The sequence below is a fragment of the Sarcophilus harrisii genome, chromosome 2 (assembly GCF_902635505.1).
Source record: "Sarcophilus harrisii chromosome 2, mSarHar1.11, whole genome shotgun sequence".
NCBI lineage: Eukaryota > Metazoa > Chordata > Mammalia > Dasyuromorphia > Dasyuridae > Sarcophilus > Sarcophilus harrisii.
The window spans coordinates 34146335-34173529 of record NC_045427.1 but is presented as its reverse complement, the minus strand read 5'-3'; the positions used below and the strand labels follow the sequence as shown (position 1 = coordinate 34173529).

The following is a 27195-nucleotide window of genomic DNA, read 5'->3' as shown; positions in this document are numbered from 1 at the left end:
CAAGGAGCTTGGGCGCAGAGAGGAGAGCATGCCCAGTTGGAGCGCCCGGAGAAAGGACGGAGTGTCTTCGAAGGAGGCTCGGTCACTGGACCGTACATCTCAGGGAGGGGCACGGCGCGGTCCGAAGCACAGACAAGAGAGGTGGGAGGGAGCAGGTTATGAAAGGTTTGAATTGCAAATTCAAATTGGACGATTTCAAATTTTATATTGGGTGCAGAAGGGGAGCGGAGACACGATGAGACCCGAGTCCTAGAGACAATTCTGACAACTTTTTTTGGGGGGGGGGGGCTTCAGCGGAATCATGAGCCACCAAAGGCTCGGGGAAAGTTAGGAAAGGGAGAAGAAAGAAGTGAGGGTATCTGTGGTTTATCCACAAGGAAATAGGGGGAAACCCAGCGGAGACGGACGTGTCAAGTGAAGACGTGGGGGGCTGGGGGAGACGGGAATGGTTGCGGCTGAAGGGCGGAGGGGGGGGGGGGAGAAGAGTGAGTGGCTGGGGATGGCAGCGGAGAGCCTGGGGCAGCATCTGCACCTGCGCATGCTCTTCTGGGAGCGGGGACGGGCGGGGGCAGGTTTTGACGAGCCGTGCGGAGGGGGAACGTGGGGGGGGGGGGTATTGGTATGTGTGTGGGGGGGTGACTTTTTCCAGAAGCAAGTGAGAAGCCTCCGGGCTGGAGCAAGATTGCCAAAGGGTCAGGGGTCAAAGCGGGGAGTTGGGCGGATTTCCCCCGGGCTTGGGACGCCGGGCAAGGAAAGGGTCGCTGGGGGAGGGGAGGGGGGCCAGCGGCGACGTCGGCTCCGGCCAGGGTGGGCCCATCCGGGTCACTCCGGGACATCGCAGCGCCGCGGACGCCGCTCTTGAGGACCAAAGGCCGCACCTACGCGCCGCGCCTCGGCGTCCCGAGGGCGGGAGGGAGGGATAGGGGAGGATGAGTCTGGGGGCGGGGCAGGGGCGGGGCGTACGAAGAAAACCCGGCGCAGTAGCTGCGGAACGCCATTTCCCAGAGTGCTTTGAGCTGCCTGTTTTCCGATGGATTCTGGGAATCGTAGTTTCGGGCTCTCCCCGCGCCGGCGCAGTACCAGGCGCTTGGGGCGTTCAGCCCATCTTTTTCTTGTTTCTTTTCTTTTTTTGTGCAGTGACTCCCGGGCAGCAGGTGAGTGTGAGGTGGTGTGAGCGTGAGCGTGAGTGTAAACTTGGGTGTGAGCGGAGGGGGCGTGCCTCCGCCCCTCCCCTCCCCGCCCTCGGGTCTGACCTCCCCCCACCCCCTCAGGCCTTGCATCCCAGAGGACAAAGACCCGCTGCCCACGTGTCCGGCCGAGCCCCCGGGCGGAGGAGGAGCCCGGCCTCGGCCCTTCTGGGCCTCAGTTTCCTTCCCTGCTTAATGAGGCCCTTGGGGGCCTCCGAGACCTCGGCGCCCCCCACCTCCCCGCCCCCGAGGGAGGGCACCGGGCGGAGGCGGGGCCTGCAGGGGCGGAGCAGGACCTCAGGGGTCCGAAAAGAGCTGACGCTGGGGGGGGGGGGGGAAGGGCGGGGAGGGGGCGAACGGGAGGGTCTCTAGGTGCGAGAGCAGAAACCCTTCCCTCCCACCCGCCAATGGTCTGGAAATGGAATGGGGGGACAAGAGGGAGGAAGAGCAGCCCCCCCCCCCAAGCCTGGGTCTGGGGATGGGGGCCAAGAAGGAAGAAGAGCTTGGAACCCCCCAACTCCCTTTCGGGCAGGGTCTGGGGATCGGGGGCAGAGGCACTTCTCCGTCCCCTCGAGACAGGACCTGGTGAGGGGCGGCCCCCTGCCCATTCCACGAAGCGGGCCGCGGGAGAGAGGAGTCCTGGGTCCCCAGATCTCCAGAGGGAGGCAGGGGCTGGGGCTGGCAGGGGTGTTTTAGAGAGGAGCGCTTGGGCCTCTTGTGGGCCCCCCCTTTTGCTGCCCTGGGTCTTCTTTGATGATGCCCCTCTCCCCCGGTGCCCTACACATCGCAGGCTGTGACGGAGGCTGGCTGGTCCCATTCCCTGCGCACCCTGCCTTAGGTTCGGCTCTCTCCGGGCAGGCACCTCACGGACAGAGCCTGCTGGGTGCTGCCCGGGCCCCTCGCCCCACAGCCCCCCAGCGCCCCACACGTGCAGTCCGGCCGTTCGCCCCCCTATCCCCGGAGTACAGCAGTAGCCCCCATCATGTCCTTTGTCCGTACAAGTGCAAAGTGATTTTCCTAAAAGCCAGTTCTGATTCAGTGGTTCTCACCGCCCCCCTTTCCTTTTTAGCATCATTATTGCTAGCAAAACAAAACCCTCCTTACAAATGAGCCAGACAGAAGCGGGGGATGACTGTGTCCATCCCAAAGATGGGTGTCGTCAAGACATGGGTGACAGGCATTCTCTTACCCCGAAAATGCAGCCGTTGTCGCTTCAGTGAGAGTTTTTAAGTCTCAAAGTTATTTTTCATGATATTGTTTTCACTGAATAAACTGTGCTCCCGGTTCTGTTTACTTCACTCTTCCACATTTCCTACAAGATTCTCCCAAGTTCTCTTTTGTCATTTCTCAGTGTACCTTTTGTATGTATATCAGCACAATGCCACGGCTTGTTCAGTCCTGGCCTAACTGGCCCACGCCTGGGTTTCTAGTTTTTCCCTTCCCTCCTCTCCCCTCCCTCCCTCCCTCCCTCTTTATTGTCTTCTCTTCTGTTTCCCTCCCTGCTCTACCCTTTCCATCTCCCCTTTGTGAAACATGTAACTTTGTGTTACTTTTCTCCCCATATAATTATTCTCCCAATCCCTCCTCATCCTCATCTGTTTCCCTGTTTATTTCTACACCAAATTCTGCGTATGTTTTCAACTCGCCCTTATCCATTTCAGATAAGATCAAGGTTCATCTGATAACTCCCTCCCTTTACTGTTTCTTCCTTTTACTTTTCCCACATTTTTCTTCTTCAGTTATAAGAAATGGTGAATTCTACCCCTTCTTTTTACTTTATATACCTAGTGCATTTCTATTATCCTTTTTTTCCTTCTTAAAACACTCAGAATAGAATCAGCCCACCCCCAAAACCTCTGCTTTTCTGATTTAATTCCCTCCATGCCCTTTGAAGATATTAGTTCTGAAGTTGGTTTCTCCTCCCCTATTAATTAGAATGTTAGCCTTACATTATATAGCTACTCTCAGTTCCTCTAATAAATTTACCTTTCTAGGTTTCTTTGATCTGGATTTGTATTTCAGAATACCTACTCAGCTCTGATCCTTTCATCAAAAATATTTGAAAGTCCTCTATTCTACTAGAGATCTAATTTTTTCCCCTTTAGAATTATATTCAGTTTTGCAGATTAAGTTTTTCTTGGTTGCGAGTCTATAGGTTCTTTTGCTTTTTTGGAATATTATAGTTTTTAGGAGAAGCTGTTAGGTCTTGTATGATTTACGTGCTATGATTTATTAGGCCTTGGACACATCTGGATCTTAATATTTTTTTCATTTTATGTGGAAGCTCTGCTTTGGTTGACATTGCTAGGACTTGTACTTTTGTGGTTTCTTAGGTATATTCCTTCTATTTGTACTTGATTCTCTGATTCTGATCTGAGCAGTCATTTATGATTTCTTGAAACCTAACTTTTTTTTTTTTTTAAATAATGGTTTTCAGAGACTGCAGTGATTTTAAAAGTATATCTTCTTGACCTATTTTCCCAGTCAGTTTTTTTTGGTATTATCTTAGATATTTTTTCACTTTTTTGATTTTGTTTTAATATTTCTTGTTACCTCACAGAGTCATCGATTTCTCTTTGTTCCATTCTAGTGTTCAGGGAGTGTGTCACATGGTAAGATTTAGCAGTTGCTCTTTTAAGTTATTTATTCTCCTCCTGATTCTTTAATTTTTTTTATTAAATGTTTTCAATCTCTTTGCTATTCTTGTAATCCTTGTAGAAAAATCATTTGGTTTTTTTTGTCAAGTCTAGTTTCTGTACTTTGTACTATGTGAATGCTAAAGAATAGTTCCACTTATCCAAGTCAGTCAGGTCACAATCTAGCTACTATAATTTTCTCTCTCTCCATCCTCCTCACCCAGCCTCATGAATTGAAAATACTGAGGTCCTTTGAGCCTGGAGAGACCTGCACTGCCTTATGATCCTAACTAGTGGGATGACCACAGTCCAATCTCTCCTTTGTGCATTTCATTTTCCTCATTATTAAATGGAGAATTATGATGAAAAGAACAGTAACACTAGTACCACTTGCCTGGTTGTGAGTTTCACAGAAGATAATGTGTAGTAAGTTCTGTATAAATTTTAAAACTCCCTCCTCCCAAAGCACACCTAGCCACCCTTCTGGCCCCTATTTCCTCATGTCTGAGGGAAGGATTGGACATGAGAATTTCTGGCCTTCCTTCCAGCTCCATCTTCTTTTTCCCATGCAGTGCTGACTTCCAGAAAAGCTGGCTTCCTCCCCAGCCTCACATGCCTTCCTCCCCAGCCTCATTTGTACTGAGTGCAAAGGCTTAAACACAATGTTTGCATTAAATACTTGTCAAACGAAGAATCAGTTATCTGTGACCGTTCATAAATCCATGGAATCAGGCTATCACTTGCAGGGCTCTGGGTTGAAAAGTACAGAGGTGGCTGGATGATGCTGTGGACAGAGCACTGGCTCTGCAGTCAGGAGGATCTGAGTTCAAAATCGTCCTCAGACACTTCATTCTTACTAGCTGTGTGACCCTGGCCAAGTAACTTAACCCCAATTGCTTTTCAAAAAAAAAAAAAAAAAAAAGGTGCTAGAATCCTTCTAGTGATGCCATCTTGACACCAGATTCTTGGGATAGGGTCTGGAATAGGGCCCAGTCTGGGACCCCAGTTCTTCCAAAAGGGGAAGACTCATAATTGCCGAGACTTTTCACCTTTGCCTGTGTAAACACTGAGAAGTTGCTGCTAGCAAATTTTTTTCTGATGGAGTCTTGTTCTCTCCCCAGCTTAGGCAGTTATTTGAATCTAGATCTAGTGTTTTTCATTTATCTCTTTAATTTCATCTGATTAAATGTGGCTTGATGTTCTCAGCTGCTAAAGCTTGTGCCCTTTGATTTACTGTACAGAATTTAGATCTGTATTCCTTAGAGACCAAAAAACAAAACAAAACCCCAAAAACCTATTTAATATCCCTCTTGCACATAAGTCTTTGAATTGCAACTATCATAACTGCCTTAAGTCTACTTTTATTAGAATAAACATCCTACTTTTTGAACTGAAGCTTCACTCTATAAAAATGAAATTCTGTCAGACTCTGTTGTCCAATCTGTACATGAACAGGACTCCTGGCCATGTCCCTTTGGATAATCTCCACTTTTAAATTCTTCCAAAAATGTGGAGTCCAAGCATACTTTGACCAAGGCCATTACAGCCTCTCTGATCCCTCATTCTGGGCAGCGTAAGTTTGAACTAGGTTGTTTGGTTGCCATATTGCTTTCTTCTGTAGATCTGGAGTAGCCCCTAATTTTTCTTACATGACCTGCAAGCTGGTTTCCCTTCCTGTCCTTGTACTTGTGCAAGTTAATACTTTGAACTCAGGTATTAAACTTCACATTTACACTTTTATTAAATTTCAGCATTTGAGTTCAGTCTAGACCTGAGCATTGTATGTTAATAGTCCTTCCCAGCTTGCTGTCACCCAGTAAACATGTCAATGGATGCCTTTATTTAAGTCCAGGATGGACATAGCCAGGGACAAGATTCCCGGAAGCTCTCCATTAACAACCTTCTAATTGGTCAATAATGGCTTCTTTTGATCTTAACCTTTCAGGTAATTTCAGATCCATCTAACTATGTTCTGTTTATAGCTGAACCCTCTTCATTTTGTCCACAAGGATGGCATAAAGAAAGCTATATCTGTTGCATTTCTTTGACCTACCATTCCTACCGAAAAGGAAAAATGAGATTAGTCTCATATGACCTTTAAAAATTGAAGCCTTTTTTTTATGTCAGTTATTTCTGGATGAGAGAAACTACACTTTCCTTCCCCCACTTTTATAAAAAAAAAGAAAAACATAAAACTAAACAGCTGAGGTTTGGCAGCATATGCAGCATTCTGATCTATAATCTCTCCTCTCTCTCCATAGAGAGAGGCATTTTCTCTCTGTCCATCCCTTTGAGGCCAAGATTGGTCATATTTAATCTACAATTAAATCTGTCTTTTACTGTTATTTTTATATTCTCCTGGTCCTGTTTTCCTTCTCCTTTAGTTCATACAACTCTTCATGTTTCTTTCAATTCTTCATATTTGTCATTCGGTACTGCAAAATGATAATATGATACTTTCATTTACCATTGTTTAAAAAACAATACTCTTTTCTAGTACCCACTTAATTTCTAACTCTTTGCTGCTGCAAAGAGTTCTGATAGGAACATTTTCCCACATTTTGAACCTTTGTGTTTTTGATCTTCTGGATGGTAGTAGGGTTGTTGAGTCAGAGGGTAAGGACAATTTGTTTACTTGCATAATTTCAAATTGAAATCCAAAATGATTAGACCATCACCCACTAACTCCTCTAACATTGACTGTTATCATCTTTTGTAGTCTCACTGATTTATAGGGTGTGACTTGAAACCTTGGAGTTGTTTTGATTTGTTTTTCTTTCATTATTAGTAATTTGGATTATTAATAGTTTGCAGTTCTTTTGAAACTGTTGGTCCCTTTTGACTTTTTTCAAAGAATGACTGTTATTATGTGTTTGTTTCAGGTATCTTTATTTTAGAAATAAGACATTTATTATGATATTCCAGAGTCTTTCAAAAATCATGGGCAGAAGCTTAGTGATCACAACTGCAAATTCTTCAGGATTCTGGGAAGTAGTTCCTCTGAGCCTTGTGATTTGAACTGACAAAGGTAAATGGGTATTATTTTCATATTTTTGAGGGCTTTGAACTTATTAGCCATTTTCTTCCCTTCCTCCCATTCAGTCTTTCTTTGAAGATTTCATCAAATTAACTTTGCACATATTCTCCCAGATATGGAGGAGTTTGGAAATATATTTCTTAATTTGGAGAAGAAATTACTGAGCCTTAGAGAACTTGCTCTGCATACTCAGTATCATGCAGTTCTCAGGTAGAAGTCCTATGAATTTATTCCCTGTCTTCTCTGTCACCTTAGGGTATCCTGCACTAATATCCACGACCCTTCCTACTGAATCTATGAAAGTATGGATTCTGGATGGGGTTGACTTCTCCCCTAAAAAAAGATCTAAGTAAACTTACACCTAGATTGGGGCTCTTGGGACTTGGCATCGTCCATCCTGACAAGTGTAGAATATGGAAGGGAAGATAGGACTGGCATTCTTCATAACTTTTTCCCCTACTCTGTTCATTTTGGCTCCTTAAGATTCTGGTTTTTTCCAAGAAGGAAGAACTGAAGAAAAGAAGATGACTTCTGAATTCCTGACAACCTGGTCTCAGGTGAGTCATTATTTCATCTCTTGCCTGAAATGCTATCTCATTCCTAAAAATATGGGTGCCTTTCCTTCCCTTTTTTTCTCAGTTTCTCTCTTCCGTCAAAGGTCCCAAACAAAATTTTTCCCCCAAAATGTCTCTAGCCATCCTTATGGACAATGTAGGGTTTCTAGTATTCATATCATGCAGTCAACCATAAGCTTTGAGTATCATTAGACACTCCATTAGGGTATGAAGATACAAAATCAAAAATCAAATAGTCCTTCTCCTCAAGGAATTAACATTCTATTGGGAGAGTCAGCATGTACATATATAAGTATAAATGAGAACTCTAAACAATTTTAAAATGTGATAGTACAATACACCTTAAAGATGTAGAAGTGACTTTGAGTTCTCCAAAGCTATACCACAAGTCCTTTCAGTTTTTGCCATCCTAGAAAAAACTTCTCATATAATCCCAGCAACAGATTGAGGCTTTTTTCTGAGGTTCATCTAACCTAAGTATAGGGAACTACAACCCAAAGGAAGTAGCCTCCTGGGAGTAAAGCGTAAGGTTTGGGTCCTGAAACTAAGAGAAATACAAAATGGTCCCCAGTTCTCTTCACCCTCTATTCCTTCTGCTTGTGTAGTGATAGGGACATAGAAGCAAAAAAGGACATAAGGTGCTAATAATCACTTTTAAAACCATCCATAAACTTTAATTTTTTAAAACATATTTAAAGTTTTGAATTTCAAATTCTATCCCTCTTTTCCTCCTTCCTTCTCCCTTCCCTGACACATGTGCAATTATGTAAAACATTTCCATATTAATCATTTTGTAGACTCAAATAAAAGATTTGAATAAAAGAAAAAATGAAAGTAGAAAGTGAAAAATAATGTTTTAGTCTATAATCAAACAGTATCAGTTCTTTCTCTGAAATCAAATAATATGCAAATATACAAATATCATTTATCCTTTGGGAATTGTTTTGGATCACTGCATTGCTGAGAATAGCTAAGTCATTCACAGTCCTTCATTAAACAATATTGCTGTTACTGTATACAAAGTTCTCCTGGTTTACTTCACTCAACATCAGTTCATGTAAGTCTTTCCAAGTTTTTCTGAAGTCATCCTGCTTATCATTTCTTATAACACAATAATATTTCACTATAATCTTATGTCACATATACTATGCCATTCCCTAATCGATATAAATCCCTTTAATTTCTAATTCTAGTAACTACAAAAAGAGCAGTTATAAATATTTTTGTAGAAATAGGGCCTTATCTTTAGCAGTGATATTAATGGGTAAGAGCATGCAATTATACAACCCTTTGGGCATATTTCCAAATTGTTCTCCAGAATAGTTGGATCACAACTCTACTGGCAATGCATTAAAATTATAAACTTTATTTTGAATATTGATACTCTAAATGTGAGATCTGTGAGGTGGATTGTGGCACATCTTGCTGTAGAGTTGACATTCTTGCTATAAATGAAACCAATAGGAAAAAAGAAATGGAAGGATGACAAAGAAGAAAGACAATCTTTACCCTCAAGAAGTTTGCACTCAAAATGAGAGAATACAGCATCAGTAAGGAAATGGTGACAGTATTTTAATTTGCAAAATTACTTGGATTGGGGGAGGGATAGATGAGTGGCTTTTTGGCAGTAATGATTGAGTTGATTTATTTATGCATCTGGATCTAGGAATTGGAGCAGGCACTTGGGTAGTGGTAGGTGGTTGATAAGATGGCCAGTGGGATGAAGTGCTGGAGTCCACCAATCAGGACCCTGGGGACCCAGCATTACAGTTTCAGAGGTTCAGTGGTTAAGTCCTTCAGGGCTTGGGTTTTGTTTAGGGTGGCAAGACAGTTCTTGAGAAGAAGGCCAGGAAGTAATGAAGAGATAGAGAAATTCAACAAAGAACTTGATAAGATGCTTTAAATGAAAGCAGGATCTACTCAGCTCCATGGTGATTCTATATAAAGGTGGACCAAGATGAGGATGGGGAAAATATGTGGGAAAATATATTCCAGAAGGAATGAGAGAGGCCAAAAACTTTAAGAGATTTTGAGGGGAATTTGTTTAGTATTTTTTCCAGTTACATGTAAAAACAATTTTTAACATTCATTTTAAAATCTGAGTTCCAAACTCTCTCTCTTCCTCCCTCTCAACCCCTCTCATTGAGAAGGCAAGCAATTCAATATGGGTTATACATGTATAGTCATGTTGTGAAATAAAACAGATTTTTTTTTAACTCTCAAGAAAAATAAAAGCAATTTTTAAAAAGTATGTTTCAATTTGTGTTCAGACACCATCAATTCTACCTTTGTAGGTGGATAGCATTTTTCATCATAAGACCTTCAGAACTGTCTTGGATCATTCTATTGCTGAGAATAGTTAAGTCAATTACAGCTGGTCATCTTAGAATATTATTGTTCCTTTGTACACAGTACATTTCACTCTGCATCAGCTCATGGAAATCTTTCCAGGTTTTTCTGAGACCATCCTGTTCATAATTTCTTTTCTTTTTTTCTTTTTTTCCTGAGGCAATTGGGGCTAAGTGACTTGCCCAGGGTCACACAGCTAGGAAGTGTTAAGTGTCTGAGATCAGATATGAACTCAGGTCCTCCTGACTTCAGGGCTGGTGCTTTATCCACTATACTTCCTAGCTGCCCCTCTGTTCATAATTTCTAATAGCACAAAGTATTCCATCATAAATACATAGCACAGTTTGTTTAGCCATTCCCCAGTTAATGGGCATCTCTGTTGTTTCCAATTCTTTGCCCCCAAAAAGAGCTGCTATAGATTTTTTGCACATATATGCCCTTTTCCTTTATATAATATATCGTATATATATATATATATATATATATATATATATATATATATATATATCTTTTGGGCTATAGACCTTAGTAATGGTATTACTAGGTCAAAGGGGTCGCATGATTTTATAGCCCTCGGGGCATAAGACCAACTTGCTCTACCAAATGGTTCAGTCAGTTCACAACTTCACTAAACAGTGTATTACTGTAAGACTTACTGTTTTAAGAAAAGACCCATGTCTTTTTATTGTGAGCTCCTCCTTTGTGAAAAAAAAAAAAAAAGATTACTAGACTCTGAACATAGCAATGACCAAATAACTTTGTGGAAAAAAAAGAAATAGATTATTCTTTATAACACATGAAGCAGCATTGGTGCAGTGGAAGAGACAGTGATTCTAGAGTTAGAAGACCTAGATTCAAATCCTACCTTGAGGATGATGAGTCACTTCTGCCTCAGTTTCCTCAACTGTAAAATGAGGGAGTTGGCCTCTGAAGTCCCTTCTGGCTCTAGATCCAGGAGCCTTTGAAAAGATTTATTTTTTGATGTGAAAGCTACCTCTGATTCCACTGTATAGCTGTACAATCAGAACATGGGACTTGTCACACTTAAGATCAGAATGAATAAAAAGCAAGACAAGAGGATGGTAAGGGTAAAACATGTCTTAAAACTGAAACAGTTTTTTCCTGTACAGATAAATGGACAACAGAAGTGACATTGTCACAGTGAGAAGTTATAGGCATCCCGGAGAGCATCTTAGTTTTTTAACATATAGAAGAGGGAAAGATGAACCTAAAGGATTTGGGTTTAGCTTATAAATGTATTTGTAGAATTATTTTAAAAAACATAATAGACATTTCTGAGCAGTATTATCTCATAAAATAAAGCAGCAGTGGGTACAGTAACATTAGTTAAGGAGCACTTGGTAAGACCACAAGCTAAGCAAAGTCATCCCAAAGGCATTTAAAGATGAAAACACAGAAGAATAATGGAAAAGGTTTATGAACATCCTCCTAAGAGTTTACTATTCTATCAAGGACTTCAGAACCTCTGTTCTTGGCCACTAACATCAGACTCCTGGGTGTGCCTGAGGAAAATCTAGTAGTACTAGTGAAAACAAAGGTGGGAAAAGCAGCCAGAAAGAGTTTGACCTCATGTATCCAGAGGAATTGGATTCATTCAGAAGTGACACAGTTGTGAGGACATTGAGGAATTAAGAGACAAGCTACCTGACAGAGAGGAGGATACCAATAATATGTAGAAAAGTCTCTTACAATATTAATGCTCAAAAAAGGCAACTGAGGAAACATTACTACCGCCGTCTGCTTTGTGTTCCACATAAACAAAATACTTTATCAAGTCAGTCATTCAATAGACATTTAAGTACTTGCCATCTGTGCAGTGCTAGGGATTCAGAGACAAAAATGAAAGGTTTCTTTCTCTCAGAGAGCTCACATTGCAATAGGGGATACAGCATGTGCACCTGCATGTATGTGTACAGCATGGACACTTTTTTACCATTTTATGATTGACTGAAACACATATAGATATAAATTCCCACAGTTCTTATTGCCTGTCAATTATGAAAAAAACATTTGGTTCTGTAGAACAAACACTTCCTATAGCTTAAACAGAAGCAGCAACCCTCTGACCTTGACCATTAGGCAACACGAGGAACAGGGAGAGGAACGTACCTCAAAAAAGGAAATGTAGAGTCTAACGTGAAAAGGGATTTCCTTTCCTCTCTTCCAGACCCCGTGGGATATCCTGGGGAGAATAGAGGATGGGGGCCTCTTTTTTCCATCCTTCCAGTCAAAGCTACCTTCTTCTTCCCTGCTTGAGCTGGACATTATTCTCTCCTCCCCCACTCCCATCTCTGCCTGTGCCGGAAGGAACCCAGAATCCCATTCCACTTTGACCCTAAAGCTTTTTCTCTGTTTCCCAATGGTGCTGGACCAGTCCTCCTCAGGCTCCCGGCCTGTAGAGTGGACATGGCTGCTAACACAGTTTATATGAACTAGGAATTACCAACTATAATTTTGATATGTTGCCATGTGTAAATTCCAACATAGCAATCCCTAATGTGCCTACTATAGGAGGGAATAGAAAATAAAGCCAGCTTCAGGCAAAAAAATTTTGTCCGTGGGTAACTTTTTGCATTTCAGGAAAATTCATGTATAGTAATGAAGCAGTGACATATAGGAATGTGCTTCATAAAAGAATAGTGCATCCAATGGGTCACTGAGACCTTTTTGTAGAATGGAATAGGAGGAACACAGGGTGTACCTTAGCTTACTTTGTTTCTCACCCACCATGATAAGCACCAAAAAATGACAGCTATAATATACTATGCTTTTAAGTTTCTTCCACTCTGGAGACAAGATGGGATAGACTATACTAGATATGGATTTAAGAAGCACTTGGTTTTCTTTCTTTTTTTTTTTTCCTTTTTTTTTTATTATTATTATAGCTTTTTATTGACAAAACATACACGTGGGTAATTTTTCAACATTGACCCTTGCAAAACCTTGTGTTCCAACTTTTCCCTCTTTCCTTCCACCCCTCCTCTAGATGGCAGGTAGTCCCATACATGTTAAATATGTTAAAGTATAAAGCACTTGGTTTTCAGAATAACTTATAAAATAACATTATTTAAAAACAAACAATTTTGAAAGACTTTTTTTATTTTGGAAAAAAAAAACCTATTTGGCACAGTGACCAATGACAATTCCAAAGGACTAATGATAAAACATACTCCTAATAGAAAGGTAATAAGAGACATTTGGACAGGGCTAATGCTGGAATTTATTTTTGCTTGATAATACATATATCTAAGAGAGGTTTTGTTTTATCTTTTACTTTCTCAGTAGGGAAGGGAGAAAGAGAGAAAGGGGAGAATGTGGATCTGAAAATAAAATTTAATTAGAAAAATGTTTTTAAGGTACTGATTTTTGAATCTCACCCCTAACACATTAACTAAATTTAATCCATGATGAGTCACCTAGGAATTAGCAAAATAAAACAACAATTCTAACAGAAAGAGTCAAATTTCATCTTAAGATATCATTGAATCTTTGTATAATGAGACCTATGATTGGATTATCATTAGGAAAAGATATAATTTATTCAAAAGATGTAAGATAATAAAGGGGTGAGGTAAGGGAGTAGCATTGTATATTTAAAAGAGATCATTTCATGAAGAAATGTAAGAACCATAGGAGTTTGGTAGGAGTAATATATTAACACTTCTTTCCATGCAAGTTATACTATTTTTTCTTTGAAAGATATTGAGATCATTCTTAACTCTTGGTTAGCTCAAGGGACCAAAGTCTTAGGCTGCTGAAATTACTTATGGTAACTTGAGTAGAAAATTGCCAGGAGGAACTTCAGAGTAGTTGCTTGATTGATGAATTATAGTAGGAAACTCAAATTTCCTTTAGTATAATCAATTCAAGATGTCCTCAGTGCCGCTTTATATTGAATATCCTTCTTCTAAGCATATGGCTCTTTGTTAAATGCTGAATGACCTTCAAGTGACTAATTTTGTTCCTTTAGGTAGTACTTTATACAAGTCTTTCCCATAACCGGGGATGTTGCTCCCCAGAGATTTTATGCATTTTGTAATTATTTGGAACTATTATTGCTTCTTGGATTTGGTTCCAGTATCAGAATAAGACTATCAAGGTATTAATAGGCCTGAGTCAGCCTTAGTGTTGCATATGGTAGAGTACACTGGGTAAAGGTAAACAAAATCAGACATTAGGATAATGTTGCCACTGAAATATTTTACAGACTATAACAGTGATAAAATGGAGATGGGGTATTCTAATAACCTGTTTATTGCTCTCTGCCAAAAAAAGTAGTCAATTTCTAAACAATTTAATTCTTACAATTACAATTTAATTCTTTATAAGATAAAGTATCAAATTTCTTCAAGGGGGAATTCTGTTCTTTATCTAATAGGGAGGAACTGATTGCCAGGTTGGAAATGATAGGATTACCTGATTCTAATTTTCTCCCTAGTCTGTAATGATCATTACTACCTGCCTCTAGTCTACCATTACCATACTCTTCCAGATCACCACGTGCTAATGAGATTTGTAGATTCCTAAAAGTAAAATAAATAATAGCTTGAAGAGAATAAGTCATCTGTTTATATGACAAAGCATTTGTATTTTCTCATCCTTTTGTGGCCTTGCTTCTAACAAACATTGACCAAATTGTGGTCACTAAGAATAGAGAATAATTGATATGTTAAATCTAATTAGAAAGTAGTGCAATTTTTGAAGAATAAAGCACACTTTTTGATACTTGTAGCTCAGAGTGGGAGATAATTCATAAGATTCATCCTAAGTTTGAAGGTAAAATTATTTGTTATATAGAGTTTGGCTTGAAGTGAGGTAGAAAGCATGTAGATAGGTAAGTGAAAAACTTTTAACATAATGTATTCCAAACTCTGAATGTTGTAAGAATCATTCCCTATGTGTTGTACCAACTTCACTTCTCCCTTAATGCTCTTCAATGAGCATGAATGTGTTTGGATATTTCAGAAATCACTGACATTCCAGGATGTTGCTGTGGAGTTCACCCAGGAGGAATGGGGGCTATTGGAGCCGGCTCAGAAGGACCTATTCAGGGAAGTGATGCTGGAGAATTATGAGAATTTTGTTTCCCTTGGTAAGGCTGGCTTCTTTCTCATGAATCATCTGGCCAGAGAGTTGACTTTATATTCTCACTTCCTAAAGGCCATTGAAAACCAGAAATGCTTAGCCAAGTTTTGATCTGGTGTGCAAGATATAAATTGTAAATGGATATGATGTGGAAAGATTTCTGAGTCCTTTGGTGTAAACAGTCACAATATTTCTGCTTCCTCTTTCCAGACAGAAGGTCTTTGTTCTATACAAGTAGAAATCAACAGCTTTCCTGGGTTGTCCTCTTAGGGCTACAACTTCTCCACCATCTGCATCTCCAGGTCAAAGTTTCTGTGTAGAATCTTGAAAACTAAAACTAGTATCCTAGTTTTATCCTCTTAGCACAGAGTGTGTTAAAATGAATGTATTTTCTTTGAACCTGAATCAGATCCTGTCATTTATTTCACATACTTTAAACAGAACACAAAACAGAGTATTCTTCCAAGCTCTTCATAGCACACCCTATTCCCTAAAGTTGAAGAGGCGGAGATGGAATTCTGAACTGTCTGTCTGTTTTCACATTTTTCTAATTATTATTCCATGTTCAGGGCTTCCAGTTTCCAAACCAGATGTGACCTCTCACCTGGAAAGAAGGGAAACATTTAGGCTGCCGGAGGGAGAAGTCCCAAGAGGCACTTATCTAGGTAAGTGAATAAAAACCAGGCTGAGGACTGTGACTGTGGATGAGCAGAGCGGGCATTGTCTTGGATATGTTGGGCTGGTTCTTTTCCTTAAGGTCCTGTAAACCTCTCAAGAAGGGTTGTGGCTGTCCCTCTTGGGTTCTTTCCTATAACTTTGTCTTTTAGTTCAACAAATGAGTCTCCTGATCTCCTTTTTATCATATTTCCCTACATTAACAGAGGAAGAAACTTTTTTCTTTTTTTTACCTCATGTGCTAAGGAAAAGCAGCATGGTATATTGGGTAGAGCACTAGAATTGTGTTCAGTCAGACATAGGTCTGAATTCTTCAGATTGAATTCAGAATTCAATCTGAATTCTCCTTAGACATCGAGTTAATCTGTCTGAGCCTAAGGTTTCACATCTGTAAAATGGGAAGTTTGCAGTTGATGGTTTCAATTATATCTTCCAACTCTTACAACAGTGATCTTAGAGCCCTGTACCTATACTCTGGATCCTGTTCTTTCTTATCACTTCCCATGATTATTTTCTTGTCTTCCTGTATCCTCAATCCTTCCATTTTTTAAAAAAAATTGTAACTTTTTATTGACAGAACATATGCCTGGGTAATTTTTTTTTAAATTTATAATCAATTTATTTATTAGGCTAGTCTGTAAGCAATAATTTTTTTTTTTTTTACAACATTGTCCCTTGCCCTCACTTCTGTTCCGACTTTTCCCTTCCCTCCCTCCACCCCTTCCCCTAGATGGCAAGCAGTTTTATACATGTTAAATATGTTATAGTATATCCTAGATACAATCTATGTGTGCAGAACTGAACAGTTCTCTTGTTGCACAGGAAAAATTGGATTCAGAAGGTATAAATAACCCGGGAAGAAAAACAAAAATGCAGACAGTTTACATTCATTTCCCAGTGTTCTTTCTTTGGGTGTAGCTGCTTCTGTCTATCATTGATCAACTGAAACTGAATTAGATCTTCTCTTTGTCGAAGATATCCACTTCCATCAGAATACATTCTCATACAGTATCGTTGTTGAAGTATATAATCAATCCTTCCATCTTTGAAGATGATTTTTCTTCAGGCCTAAGTAAAACTGATCTCAATTTCATTCAGCCTTTGCTTGTTCCTACTGCTCATTTTATTTCCCTTCTCATTCTTCTCCATTTACTGCCGACTCCCACAAACATGAGTGATGTCCTTTGTTTCTTGCCCCTCTGTCTTTATTTCTTCTAGTCCCATTCTGCCTTCTGTCCCATCTCTCCATGTAAACTCACCATACGCTTCTGTGGTACGATCAGGGGTTTACATATTTAAAGCACTTTATAGTTTACAAAGTGCTTTTCTATTCTGGAAGGTGGGCAGTGAAAATAATAGTACTCCCATTGTTTTGAAGAAAACCATGGAAAGATTCAGTGATATTTTGGCTTGTCTGTGGTTACTTGGCTAGTAGTAGTAACTCAAGGTCCTCAGTCTCTAAGGGCATCACGTACCTTCTTCTATTTACAATACTTGTTCGCTTTCCTTTCCCTGAACTGAAATGTATTTTCAAATCTGCATCACTTTCACCTTTTTCCAGCTGTTCATAACCTTGCCAACCATGATATTTCTTGCTGGTATTTTAGAGGCAATTCTTTGTTGGGCACAAATTGGACTAGATGTACTGTGGTTTCTCTTCCAACTCTGAGGTCTTGTGATAGTCTCCTATATTCCACTTGAGTTAGACCACATTTGGTCAGTTGTGGGTAGCTTTGTGACTCATAGCTTAGTAGGGAATTAGAAAAGTTGGAACATTATCAAGAAGATGATTAGAATGGTAAGAAGATTGGAGACCATAGGACTGGTTGGAAGAACTAAGTGGTTCCTATTTAGAGGAGCTGGTTGTTTTGGGCCTTATGAAGAGAAGACTTTGAAAAGGGAGGTGAAAATTATCTCTTAAGTTTTTTTTTATATTGTTTGTTTTATAGATTTTCTGTTTTTATTACAAATTTAACTAATATTTTCTTATATAAAGAAAACAAGTGTTGTATTTTAACTCCTATCATCTACATTTTGTGTATGTGAAATGCTCCTAATGTCATTTTCATGACAATTCCTATCACATGCATCTTAATATTTAAACACTGCTCTGCTTGTGTCCCCTTTGAATTTCCTTTTGCTATCCCTGTAATTGGGATAGATATCTCCTTCTCTGTAAAGGGCTGAAACTCTGAGTTGGTACACTGAGGTCAGACAACTGACCACTTAAGGCTAATTACTGCTTGAGCAATACTGTATAAGCATATGCTTGGAAAATGGCCCTTCCCATTATTCTGTACTGGTCCAATCTTTTGGTGTATGCAGAGAATTGTGGGAAGGATTAGGGGGTGGAGTAAGATAAGCCAGAGTCACTTTGGTGGTAGATGAAGAGAAGGAAGGTCCTAGAGATCCTGTGTCCATCCAATTCACTTCTACCCCTAAAGACCAAAAATAAAGACCAAGAACTTTTGATTATCCTGACTCCAGCTGATTCTAAGGTATCCAGGGTGCTAACACAGTCTTCACACTTCTTTGATCATCTAATTCATGATTTTCATGATTTTATGTGATTTGGAATTTATTGACGTTTTTAGTGTGAGATATTGATCTAAAGCAAATTCTGACATGCTTTTTTTAGTTTTCCTAGTAATTTTTCTCAAATGGTCATGATTCAAGTAGTTGATATCCTTAGGTTGGTCTTCCTTCCTTCCTTCCTTCCTTCCTTCCTTCCTTCCTTCCTTCTTTCCTTCCTTCCTTCCTTCCTTCCTTCCTTCCTTCCTTCCTTCCTTTCTTCCTTCCTTCCTTCCTTCCTCCTTCCTTTACTACCTTCCTTCTTTCCTTCCTTCCCCCTTCCCTCCCTCCTTCCCAACCGATTTCTTTCTTAAATACAAAATAGAAAAAGGAAAAAAACTGCCATGTGCACAACATTAAATAAGAGGATTCAAAATATAAATTTCCATTTTAAGAAAGCCTAGCTAATAAATAATTATATTATATTCAGAGTTGTCCATCTTTTCTTTGTTTCCTTGTAGGTCTTCTTTTGTTCTTTGCTATGAACTTTTAACTTTATTTTTTCCCTCTTCCTTCTCCTCCCTCCTCTAAGAAAACTATAATTAAGTGCAGATATATATGTATATGTGTGTGTGTATACACACACACTCTTAAATATGTATGTATATATACACATATACACACATTTGAAGATGCTTATATATAGATGGCTATAATCTATAATACATAGATTATACATAGAAACATTCATATGAGTCAACTCTGATATGCTTATTTGTTCTCTGTTTCTCTGAAGGTAAATAACACCTTCCTTTGTAAGTCCAAATCTTTTCATATTTTTGTAAATCTACTAACTCATCATTTTATATATCACAGCAATAGTCTAACCTTAAATAGTCTAAAACAGTAGTGATTAATATGGCTGACATAGAGTGTCATTTTCCTGTTTTTCTCTTTTGAGTAAATCTATTTCAGCTTTAACTTTTAGATTATGATTACTAGACCCTGCTTTATTATTTTTTTTAACGAACATATTCTACTCCGGATCTTTATTTTGTTTGTGTATATCTCTTATTTCCTATTCCTCCTGATTCTTCTGCTTTACTTCTACCCTCTACCTTGCCCTCCTATTACTTACCTCCCCCAGGATCTTTCCTTTATCCTCTTCCCTCACCTTTCCTCTTTGCCCCTCCACCCCATTCCTTCCTCTCATCCTTTTGCTTCTATGTGAACTTAGAAGACTTTTCTAGCCTTCCAAATATATATGTTGTTCCCTCTTTATCTCATTTCTGTTCATCTACAGATCTTTCTATGCACCTTCCATCCTATTCTCTCATTTCTTTATATTTCTTTATAAATTGAGAAGACTTTTATTCCCTTTTAAATGTATATGTTGTTCTTTCTTTAACTCATATCTGATGTGTGTAGGATTCCCTCTAAAAATCCCTCCCTTATTCTCTCCCTCTTCCCTTTCTTTCTGAATTCAGAAGACATATATAAATTTTCAGCCATAACCCTAGTTCTTTTGCTTTCAAATATGCTGTTCCAAGACTGTAGTCTTTCATCGTAGTTGAGTCTAATTGTGATTACAGCATATTTGAATTGTTTGTTGTTTTTGCTTATGAAGTTTTCTCTTTGTTCTTGGGGTTTTGAAATTTGGCAATGATATCACTGTAGGTTTTTCCCATAGGATCTCTTTCAGGGTGGTGATCAGTGGATTTTTTTCTACTTCTTTCCCCTTTTGTTGTATTACTTCAGGATAGTCTTCTTTTAATTATTTCTTAAATTATTATATTAAGATTCTTTTTATTTTTGATTGTAGCTTTCCAATAGTCGAATTATTCTTATATTTTCTCTTCTTGATCTGTTCTCTAGATCTGTTATTTTTCTTATGAAATGCCTCACATTCACATTCTCACATTTTTTCATTTTTTATAATTTGTTATACTATTTCCTGTTTTTTTATAATTTTGCTGACTTCTTCTTGCCCAATTCTAGTTTTGAAGGAGTCGTTTTCTTCCTTAAAATTCTGGATCTCCTTTTCTAGTTGGTAGACTTTCTTTTCATAATCTTCTTGTTTTCCTTGGATTGTTCTTTTTTTTTTTTTTTTAACTTTTTTCCTCAATCTCTCTCATTTGATTTTTAGTCTTTTTTTGAGATCTTCTGTGAATTCTTGTTAGTAGCCATTTAACATTACTCTTTAGGATAAGAGAGGGTTTTTGCTTTAGTATTCTTTTCTGCAGAGGCACTTCAGTCTTCTCTATTCCTGTAATGACTTTCTATGGTTGGATTCTTTCTCCTTTGCCTGCGCACGCGCTCTCTCTCTCTCTCTCTCTCTCTCTCTCTCTCTCTCTCTCTCTCAAATAATAACAGCTTGTAATTGTAATTATCTCTAGTACTAGGGTATGGGGGATAATGTGTCTGATCTCACTTCCCCCTTCTGGCCAGGAACAGAAACTAAGAATTCCATTCTCTGGTGAGAATCCACAGCCAGCAGCATCTCTGTCTCACTGCTTCTGCATTTATAAGGCATATTACTTCTCACCCAAGGCCAGATCTTTATACCACAGCTGGGCCTGGTATTCCTGCTCAGCAGAGATTCCTTCAATCTTTGCCCACTCTCTACATTGTTCAGAAGATGAAAATTTCTGTGACCAGGGCCTCCTAACCCAGCTGGCCCCAGGGTTTGCTGATTGCTATTTCAGCAGAACTAGTCTGGAGATAATTACACTTCATTTGGGGGCCAACTTCCATCCTTGGATTTTTCTTTGAATATTTTTCAGTTGTCCCAAGAGGATCACTATTCTGTCCCAACTTTTCTTTATTTTTAAGAAAATACCCTGAGGTGGTATTTTGTCTTGTTTATAGGGAAAATCTGGAAAGTTTGCAATTTTTTGACCTTTCCAGAACTCTCTCTTTATCCTTAGGTTTTTCAAACACAATACTGTCATATTGATTACTTCTGGGCCTTATAAAAATGTTCTCTTCCATTGAAAAACTTTTATATTTTTTTAACTAGTACCGTGTAGTTTTAGTGATTACTGCTTTATAAGATAGTTTGAGATCTGATATAGAAAATTTTACTTTTTTCTCACTTTATATTTCTTTTAGATTATTGGATTTTTCTTCAATTTTTTATTATTTGGTCAAGTTTTATAAAGTGACCTATTGATACTTAGTATTATACTAAAACAACATATTAATTTAGGTAGGGTTGTCATTTTTATTCTATTGGTATAGCCCAACTATGAGCAAATAATTTCTCTGCAATTATGCAAGATAACTTTCTGGTAGTATTTGAGGAGCTATTATTTGGCCAATGGACTCAACTCATTCTTCTTGTTCTCATAGGGAAGAACTAGTAACGTTGCATAGAAGTTGTAAATAGGAAGATTTAGACTTGGTATAAGCAAAAACTTCCTTTTGGTTTGTTCTGTCCAAAGGAGATAGGGCTACTTCAAGAGAGAATAGTTTCTCTGTATAGTGGAAGTCTTCTGCAGAAGCTGGATGATCATTTGTCATGTGTTAAGATTTACAGTTGGTATATGAGAAAACTTCCTTCCAATTAGCTCTCTAAAAATGGCATGAGTCATCTTTGGAAGAAGGAGCTTTGCCTTCCCTATAGTCTCTGAGTCAGGGTTTGATGACTGCTTGTCAGGTATTTCTTAAGGAAGGGAGGAATGGAGATTCTCAAACAAATATGGATTGTTCTAGAAGACTTCTTGAGTCCTTTACAAATCAAATTCTTTTCTCATGCTTGATATACTTTCAACACTGTGTTTTGGGGAGCTCTTTCCTGGAATTTCCATTTTAGAAAGCAGCTGAGAGAAAAATAGTTTGGAAGGGGGAAAGACTTAATTTTTTTTTTTATCTTATTCAGAGTAAGAGCATAAGCTTTATTTCCTGATTAATCTTACTGATATAGTTGTAGTAATTTATGGTCAATTTTAATCCTTAAGGCTTTTGAACACAATCTATAGCTTAACCAAGTATGCATGATGCTCATTTTGGCCAAATGATATTTTAAACCAGTGTACGGTATTTTATAATTATTCTTTTTTTAAAAAAATTAATTGATTGATTGGTTAATTTTTATTAAAGTTTTTTATTTCCAATACCTATGCAGGGATAATATAATTATTCTTGTTAAATTTCAAATTGTCTTAATTTAATGATTTATCTAGTTTGAATTTGGAAAAAATTCTTAATTCAGTTATGTAGTCTGTCAGGTATCTTGTATCCTTTTTGTCATCATTAAATAGATGAATACTTTCTATAATTTATTTCAAGATGATATTAAATTTGTTGCATATGATTGAACAATTACTAAGATATAAACCTCAAGAATATAATCCAGTTTGATAAAATGCATTTTTCAAGACTATTTAGTAATGTTTCTTCATTGGCTACAAACTCATTGGATTGTATAATACACCGATGTGCATGTATCTTAACCATATCCATAATGGTATCTTGAAAGATTTTTGTCAAATGAATTATTTAAAATTAGATACAGTTACCTAAATCCTTCATGTGCTTGTTCACAAAATTTATTAATAATTTTGAGTCTTAGGGATCAATGTTTTTTTTTTTTCTAATAACGCTTAAAAATAGATAGTGGAATTTTGCCAGAGACTGGCTTCAGGTTTAGCATTCTAGAATTAACCTGTTGCTTTTTTTTCTGATAATTCATCCATTCATTAAATCCTTGGTAATTAGGTGTTCTTTTACTCTCTCTTCATCAACTTTGGATTTCAGTTCCTTTTTAGGAATTCTTGTTCTTACTGATTGTCCTTCATTTTCTTTTTGAGGGCCACAATCAAGAACTTAGTATAAAGCAATTTTTTTCATAACAGCATTTGAATATTGACAACTTTTTTTCCCCAGATTTTCTTCATGAATATAATATATTTGGACGAAAATATAGTCTGGGCACAATTCTCATCCCATGGCAGAGAATTCCTGTAGGAAAATATCTCCATAACTACGATACACTTGGAAAGAGCTTCAAACATTTTTCAGATCTTATTGAACATAATAGAATTTCTTTAGGGGAAAATCTTTTTACTTATAATAAATGCAAGAAACCCTTCATTTACCACTCAAATGGCATTCATTACAATGGAATATTTAATCAAGAAAAACATCCTAAATGTGATGAATTTGGTGAAGCCTTCAGCATCAATTCATGCCTTCTGGTACATCAAAGAATTCATTCTCCATTAAAACCATTCGAATATAATGAATGTGAGAAATCCTTCAGCCCAAAGGGAAATCTCTTTTCACATAAGAGAATTCTTAGTGGAGAAAAACCCTATAAATATAATGGATATGGAAAAGTCTTCAGCAATAATCAAAAGCTGTCTCCACATCAAAGAAGCCATATTGAAGAAAAGTATCATAATTATAATGAGTGTGAGAAAATTTTTATTCAAAGCTCTTCCCTTATGCAGCATCAAACAATTTATACTGAAGGGAAACCCTGTACATGTAATCAGTGTGGGAAAATCTTTAGTAATAATAACTATCTTATTCAGCATCAAAGAATCCATACTGAAGAAAAGCCCTATAAATGTAATGAATGTGGGAAAGCTTTCATTGATAATCAAAACCTATCACAACATCAAAGAACCCATACTGGAGAGAAGCCCTATAAATGTAATGAATGTGGGAAGGTCTTCATCAATAATCGAAACCTGTCACGACATCAAAGAATACATAGTGGAGAGAAGCCCTATAAATGTAATGAATGTGGGAAAGCCTTCTGTACTACTTCTCGTCTTGATGTACATAAGGTCATTCACCCTGGAGAAAGACTCTTTGAATGTAATGAATGTGGGAAAGGCTTCAGGTTTAGGTCTGCCTTTATGAAGCATCTGAGAAGTCATACTGGAGAGAAACCCTATGAATGTAATGAATGTGGGAAAGCTTTCAGTTGGAAGGGAAACCTTAATACACATAAGAGAATTCATACTGGGGAAAAACCATATTTATGTAATGAATGTGGAAAAGCCTTTAGCAATAACGAAAGCCTAACACGACATCAAAGAATCCATACTGGAGAAAGACCCTACAAGTGTAATGAATGTGGGAAAAGCTTCAGGCAAAGTTCATCTCTTATGCAGCATCATAGAATTCATACTGGAGAGAAACCTTACAAATGTAATGAATGTGGAAAAGCCTTCAATAATAGTCAAAACCTAACAAGACATCAAAGAATTCATACTGGAGAGAGACCCTTTGAATGTAATGAATGTGGAGAAGGCTTCAGATTCAGCTCAAGTCTTATGAAACATAAGAGTAGTCATATTGGAGACAAACCTTATAATAATAATGAATGTGTGATAAATTTTAGCCAGAAGGGAAACTTTAGTACACTTGAAAATTCATACAGGTGACATCTCCCAGCCTATCCCTCTTTGAATCCAATGAATGTGGGAAAATCTTTAATCAGAAAGGAAACCTTAAGAAAACTAATACTAAAACTAATACTAATATTAAAGAAAAATGTTTTTTAGTGTAATGAGTATCAAAAAGCTTTCAAATGGTGTGGAAACATAGTCTTCCTGACTAGACATAGACAATAGGAGCTAGAAACCTATTGAATGTAAGGAATGTGAGAAAAGTTTCATGAGGAAGCCACATTTGCTGCACATTAGAGCTTTGATCCTAATTAAAGAGACATTCAGGGTAATGAATGGGGGAAGACTTTCAAAGTAGAGACCTCAAGACCATAAAAAACAATACTGTAGAGAGAAATCTTTTTAATGTAATGAACATGTGGATGTATTCAGGCTGAGTCCAAATTTTTGCTACATATAAGGAAATTATTGTTGTACAGAACTTTGTCTATTATATATATGGGAAAGTTTCGGCTGGTGGGAACTCATTTCAGATAATTAGTACTTGGAATCTCCATGAATGTACTTTAAAGCTCATGAGAGATTTCATGTTGGATATTACCTGTGCAGACGTAATCATGTAGGAAAAGTTTCAGAAAATTTTTCAGCCACAAAATTTCAAAGTTGGAAGGGGCTGCGGACATCATCTAGTCAACCTTTATCTGTAAAAGAATCCTGTATGTATAGTCAAATAAGTCATTATCCAGCCTTTGTTCTAAGATCTCTAATGAAGGAGTAACTACTGTCTCTTGAGGCAGGCAGCTCTGCTAATCATTAGGGAATTTGTCTTTATGTCAATCTTGTATTTGCCTCTTTAATTTTCACCCCATTTCTCCTCATTCTACCAATGATAGCCAAGCTGAACAAACAATCCCATTTCCCTTCAACAGCCTATAAAATGCTTGAAGTCAACTTTTATGGCCTTACTAGGTCTTCTCTTCTTCCATGATTACATACCTATTTCCTTCAACCTGTCCTCATCTGGCATGAACTAACTGCTTTTCCCCATGCTGGTTGTCCTCCTCCATGTCATTCCTAAAATGGAGTTCCCAGAAGTGATAAATGCAGCAATTTTCATCTCTGTCATTTTGGGTTCTATACCTCCTAATAGCACCCATCATTTATAGTTCAAATGGGCATTTTTGGCTGCCCTTGGGCATTTTTGGCTGCCCTTTGGCATTGTTGACTCCTTTTGAATTACTTAGGTTACTTTTTTATCCCCCAGATAGATGGTTGTTTAACTTTGCCATCTCTATTTTGTATTTATTCAATTAATATTTTGAACCCAATATAGACTTCATATTTATCCCCTTCCATTTCATCTTACTCATTCTTTCTGGTGATCTCACAGCTAAGATATTTTAAATTCTGATTCTGTGTTCCCTTGTGTGAACGCTCCCTCTCAGGTTTGTATCATCGAAGTTTGGTTCTGATTGGTAGTCCTATGACTTGATCCAAGCCATTAATAGTAACATTAAATAAGAGAAGTCCCTGTACGGATCCCTGGGTCACTCCATGGAAGATCACCTTCCATATTGATATTGAACCATTGATATAAAATGGAATCATAATTCAACACTGGAGATTCAGGGTGTCTGATTTTACTACTGGCTATAATTATATGTTGTTTTTTTGGAAGAAAAATGTACGGGCATTATATCCTCCTTTTTGGTCATGGCTGATGCCATTCTAGGTGCTATGGGAGGGTAAATCAAACTGGTAGTATGCAACTTGCAGTTAGGGTCTGGGGGTAAGGGTGGAGGAACATGGCTTATAACACAAATAAACTAAAACAAAATGACACATGGTAAATGTCCTAAGTAGGGAAGAATTATTTTTTTTCTAAATAAGCATCTATAAAGCACCTGCTGTGTGCCAGGCACCATGCTAAGCACTTATAATATTATTTCATTTTATCTTCACAAAAATCCTAGGAGATAGGTGCTACCTTTATTCTTATTTTATACCAACGAAGACACGAGGGCAGATGGAGCTTAAGTGACTGGCCCAGGATCACAGAGTGAGTAAATGTCTGAGGCCAGACTTGAATGTGGGTCTTCCTAGCTCCAAGTGCAGAGCTCTCGCCACTTCCCCACCTAGTTGTCCCTTATGCAGTCAGGGGAATCAGAAAAATTCATGGAGATGCTGGGAATTTCAGTAGACAGAAATTGCAGTGGGAAGGTCTTTACAGATTTAATAAGCCCCTTCAATGAAGGCGGTGTGGATGGTGAGGGAGGATGAGTCAAGGGTCTGGTTTGACAGCATAAGCTGTCCAAAAAAGGTGGCTATAGAGTAGGGGTCTGCACTAGAGGGTCCCATGTCCCATGTTACATTCATGACATTAGATCAGTGACAGATCTGTTACCACACGTCATCTGTCTTAGGTTCTTCTAATCATATTGAGATAATCCATTTTAAAAAACAAGCCTCCAAGTAGTTTATGACTTCATTTCTTTTTTTTGTATGTGCTGCTGAAAAATGGCAACCCTCCCTTTCCTGAAATTCTTTGGGTTGTGCCATAAAATTCATAGAATCCTGCTGGACAGATGAAGACCATCCCTTCCTTGATAGTCTGGAATAAGGATCTGAAAGTACCCACTGTACAGTTGTAGCACTTGGCGTGACCAGATGGACATGGTTTAATACTCTAAAGACATAATTTAATACTTCAAACATACCTTAACATTGAGGAAAAGTTAAAAAACATTGCTTTAAAGG

At 38.3% G+C, this 27195-nt stretch overlaps 1 protein-coding gene across 3 annotated transcripts; it reads left to right on the top strand.

Moving 5' to 3' along the window:
• The first annotated feature begins 52 nt into the window (after positions 1-52).
• LOC105749131 (zinc finger protein 883) lies at positions 53-26497 on the top strand. 3 transcript variants are annotated; one of them, XM_031949820.1, is made up of 6 exons: positions 53-141; positions 6749-6851; positions 7344-7417; positions 14771-14897; positions 15460-15555; positions 22964-26497. In XM_031949820.1, the coding sequence occupies exons 3-6, from the start codon at positions 7385-7387 to the stop codon at positions 24472-24474; spliced, it is 1767 nt and encodes a 588-aa protein (XP_031805680.1). In that variant the 5' UTR covers positions 53-141; positions 6749-6851; positions 7344-7384; the 3' UTR covers positions 24475-26497. The 3 variants fall into 3 exon arrangements, with proteins under 3 accessions (XP_031805680.1, XP_031805679.1, XP_031805678.1); XM_031949819.1 differs by lacking the exon at positions 53-141 and adding an exon at positions 937-1154; XM_031949818.1 differs by lacking the exon at positions 53-141 and adding an exon at positions 937-1154 and having other exon boundaries at positions 6706-6851.
• Positions 26498-27195: the final 698 nt, after the last annotated feature.

Excerpts from the sequence above, each read along its gene's own strand:
- LOC105749131 (XM_031949820.1), top strand. The coding sequence starts at position 7,385 with ATGACTTCTGAATTCCTGACAACCTGGTCTCAG. Across the intron at positions 14,898-15,459 it reads TGAGAATTTTGTTTCCCTTG|GGCTTCCAGTTTCCAAACCA; the intron begins GTAAGGCTGGCT and ends TTCCATGTTCAG. Across the intron at positions 15,556-22,963 it reads CCCAAGAGGCACTTATCTAG|ATTTTCTTCATGAATATAAT; the intron begins GTAAGTGAATAA and ends TTTTTTCCCCAG.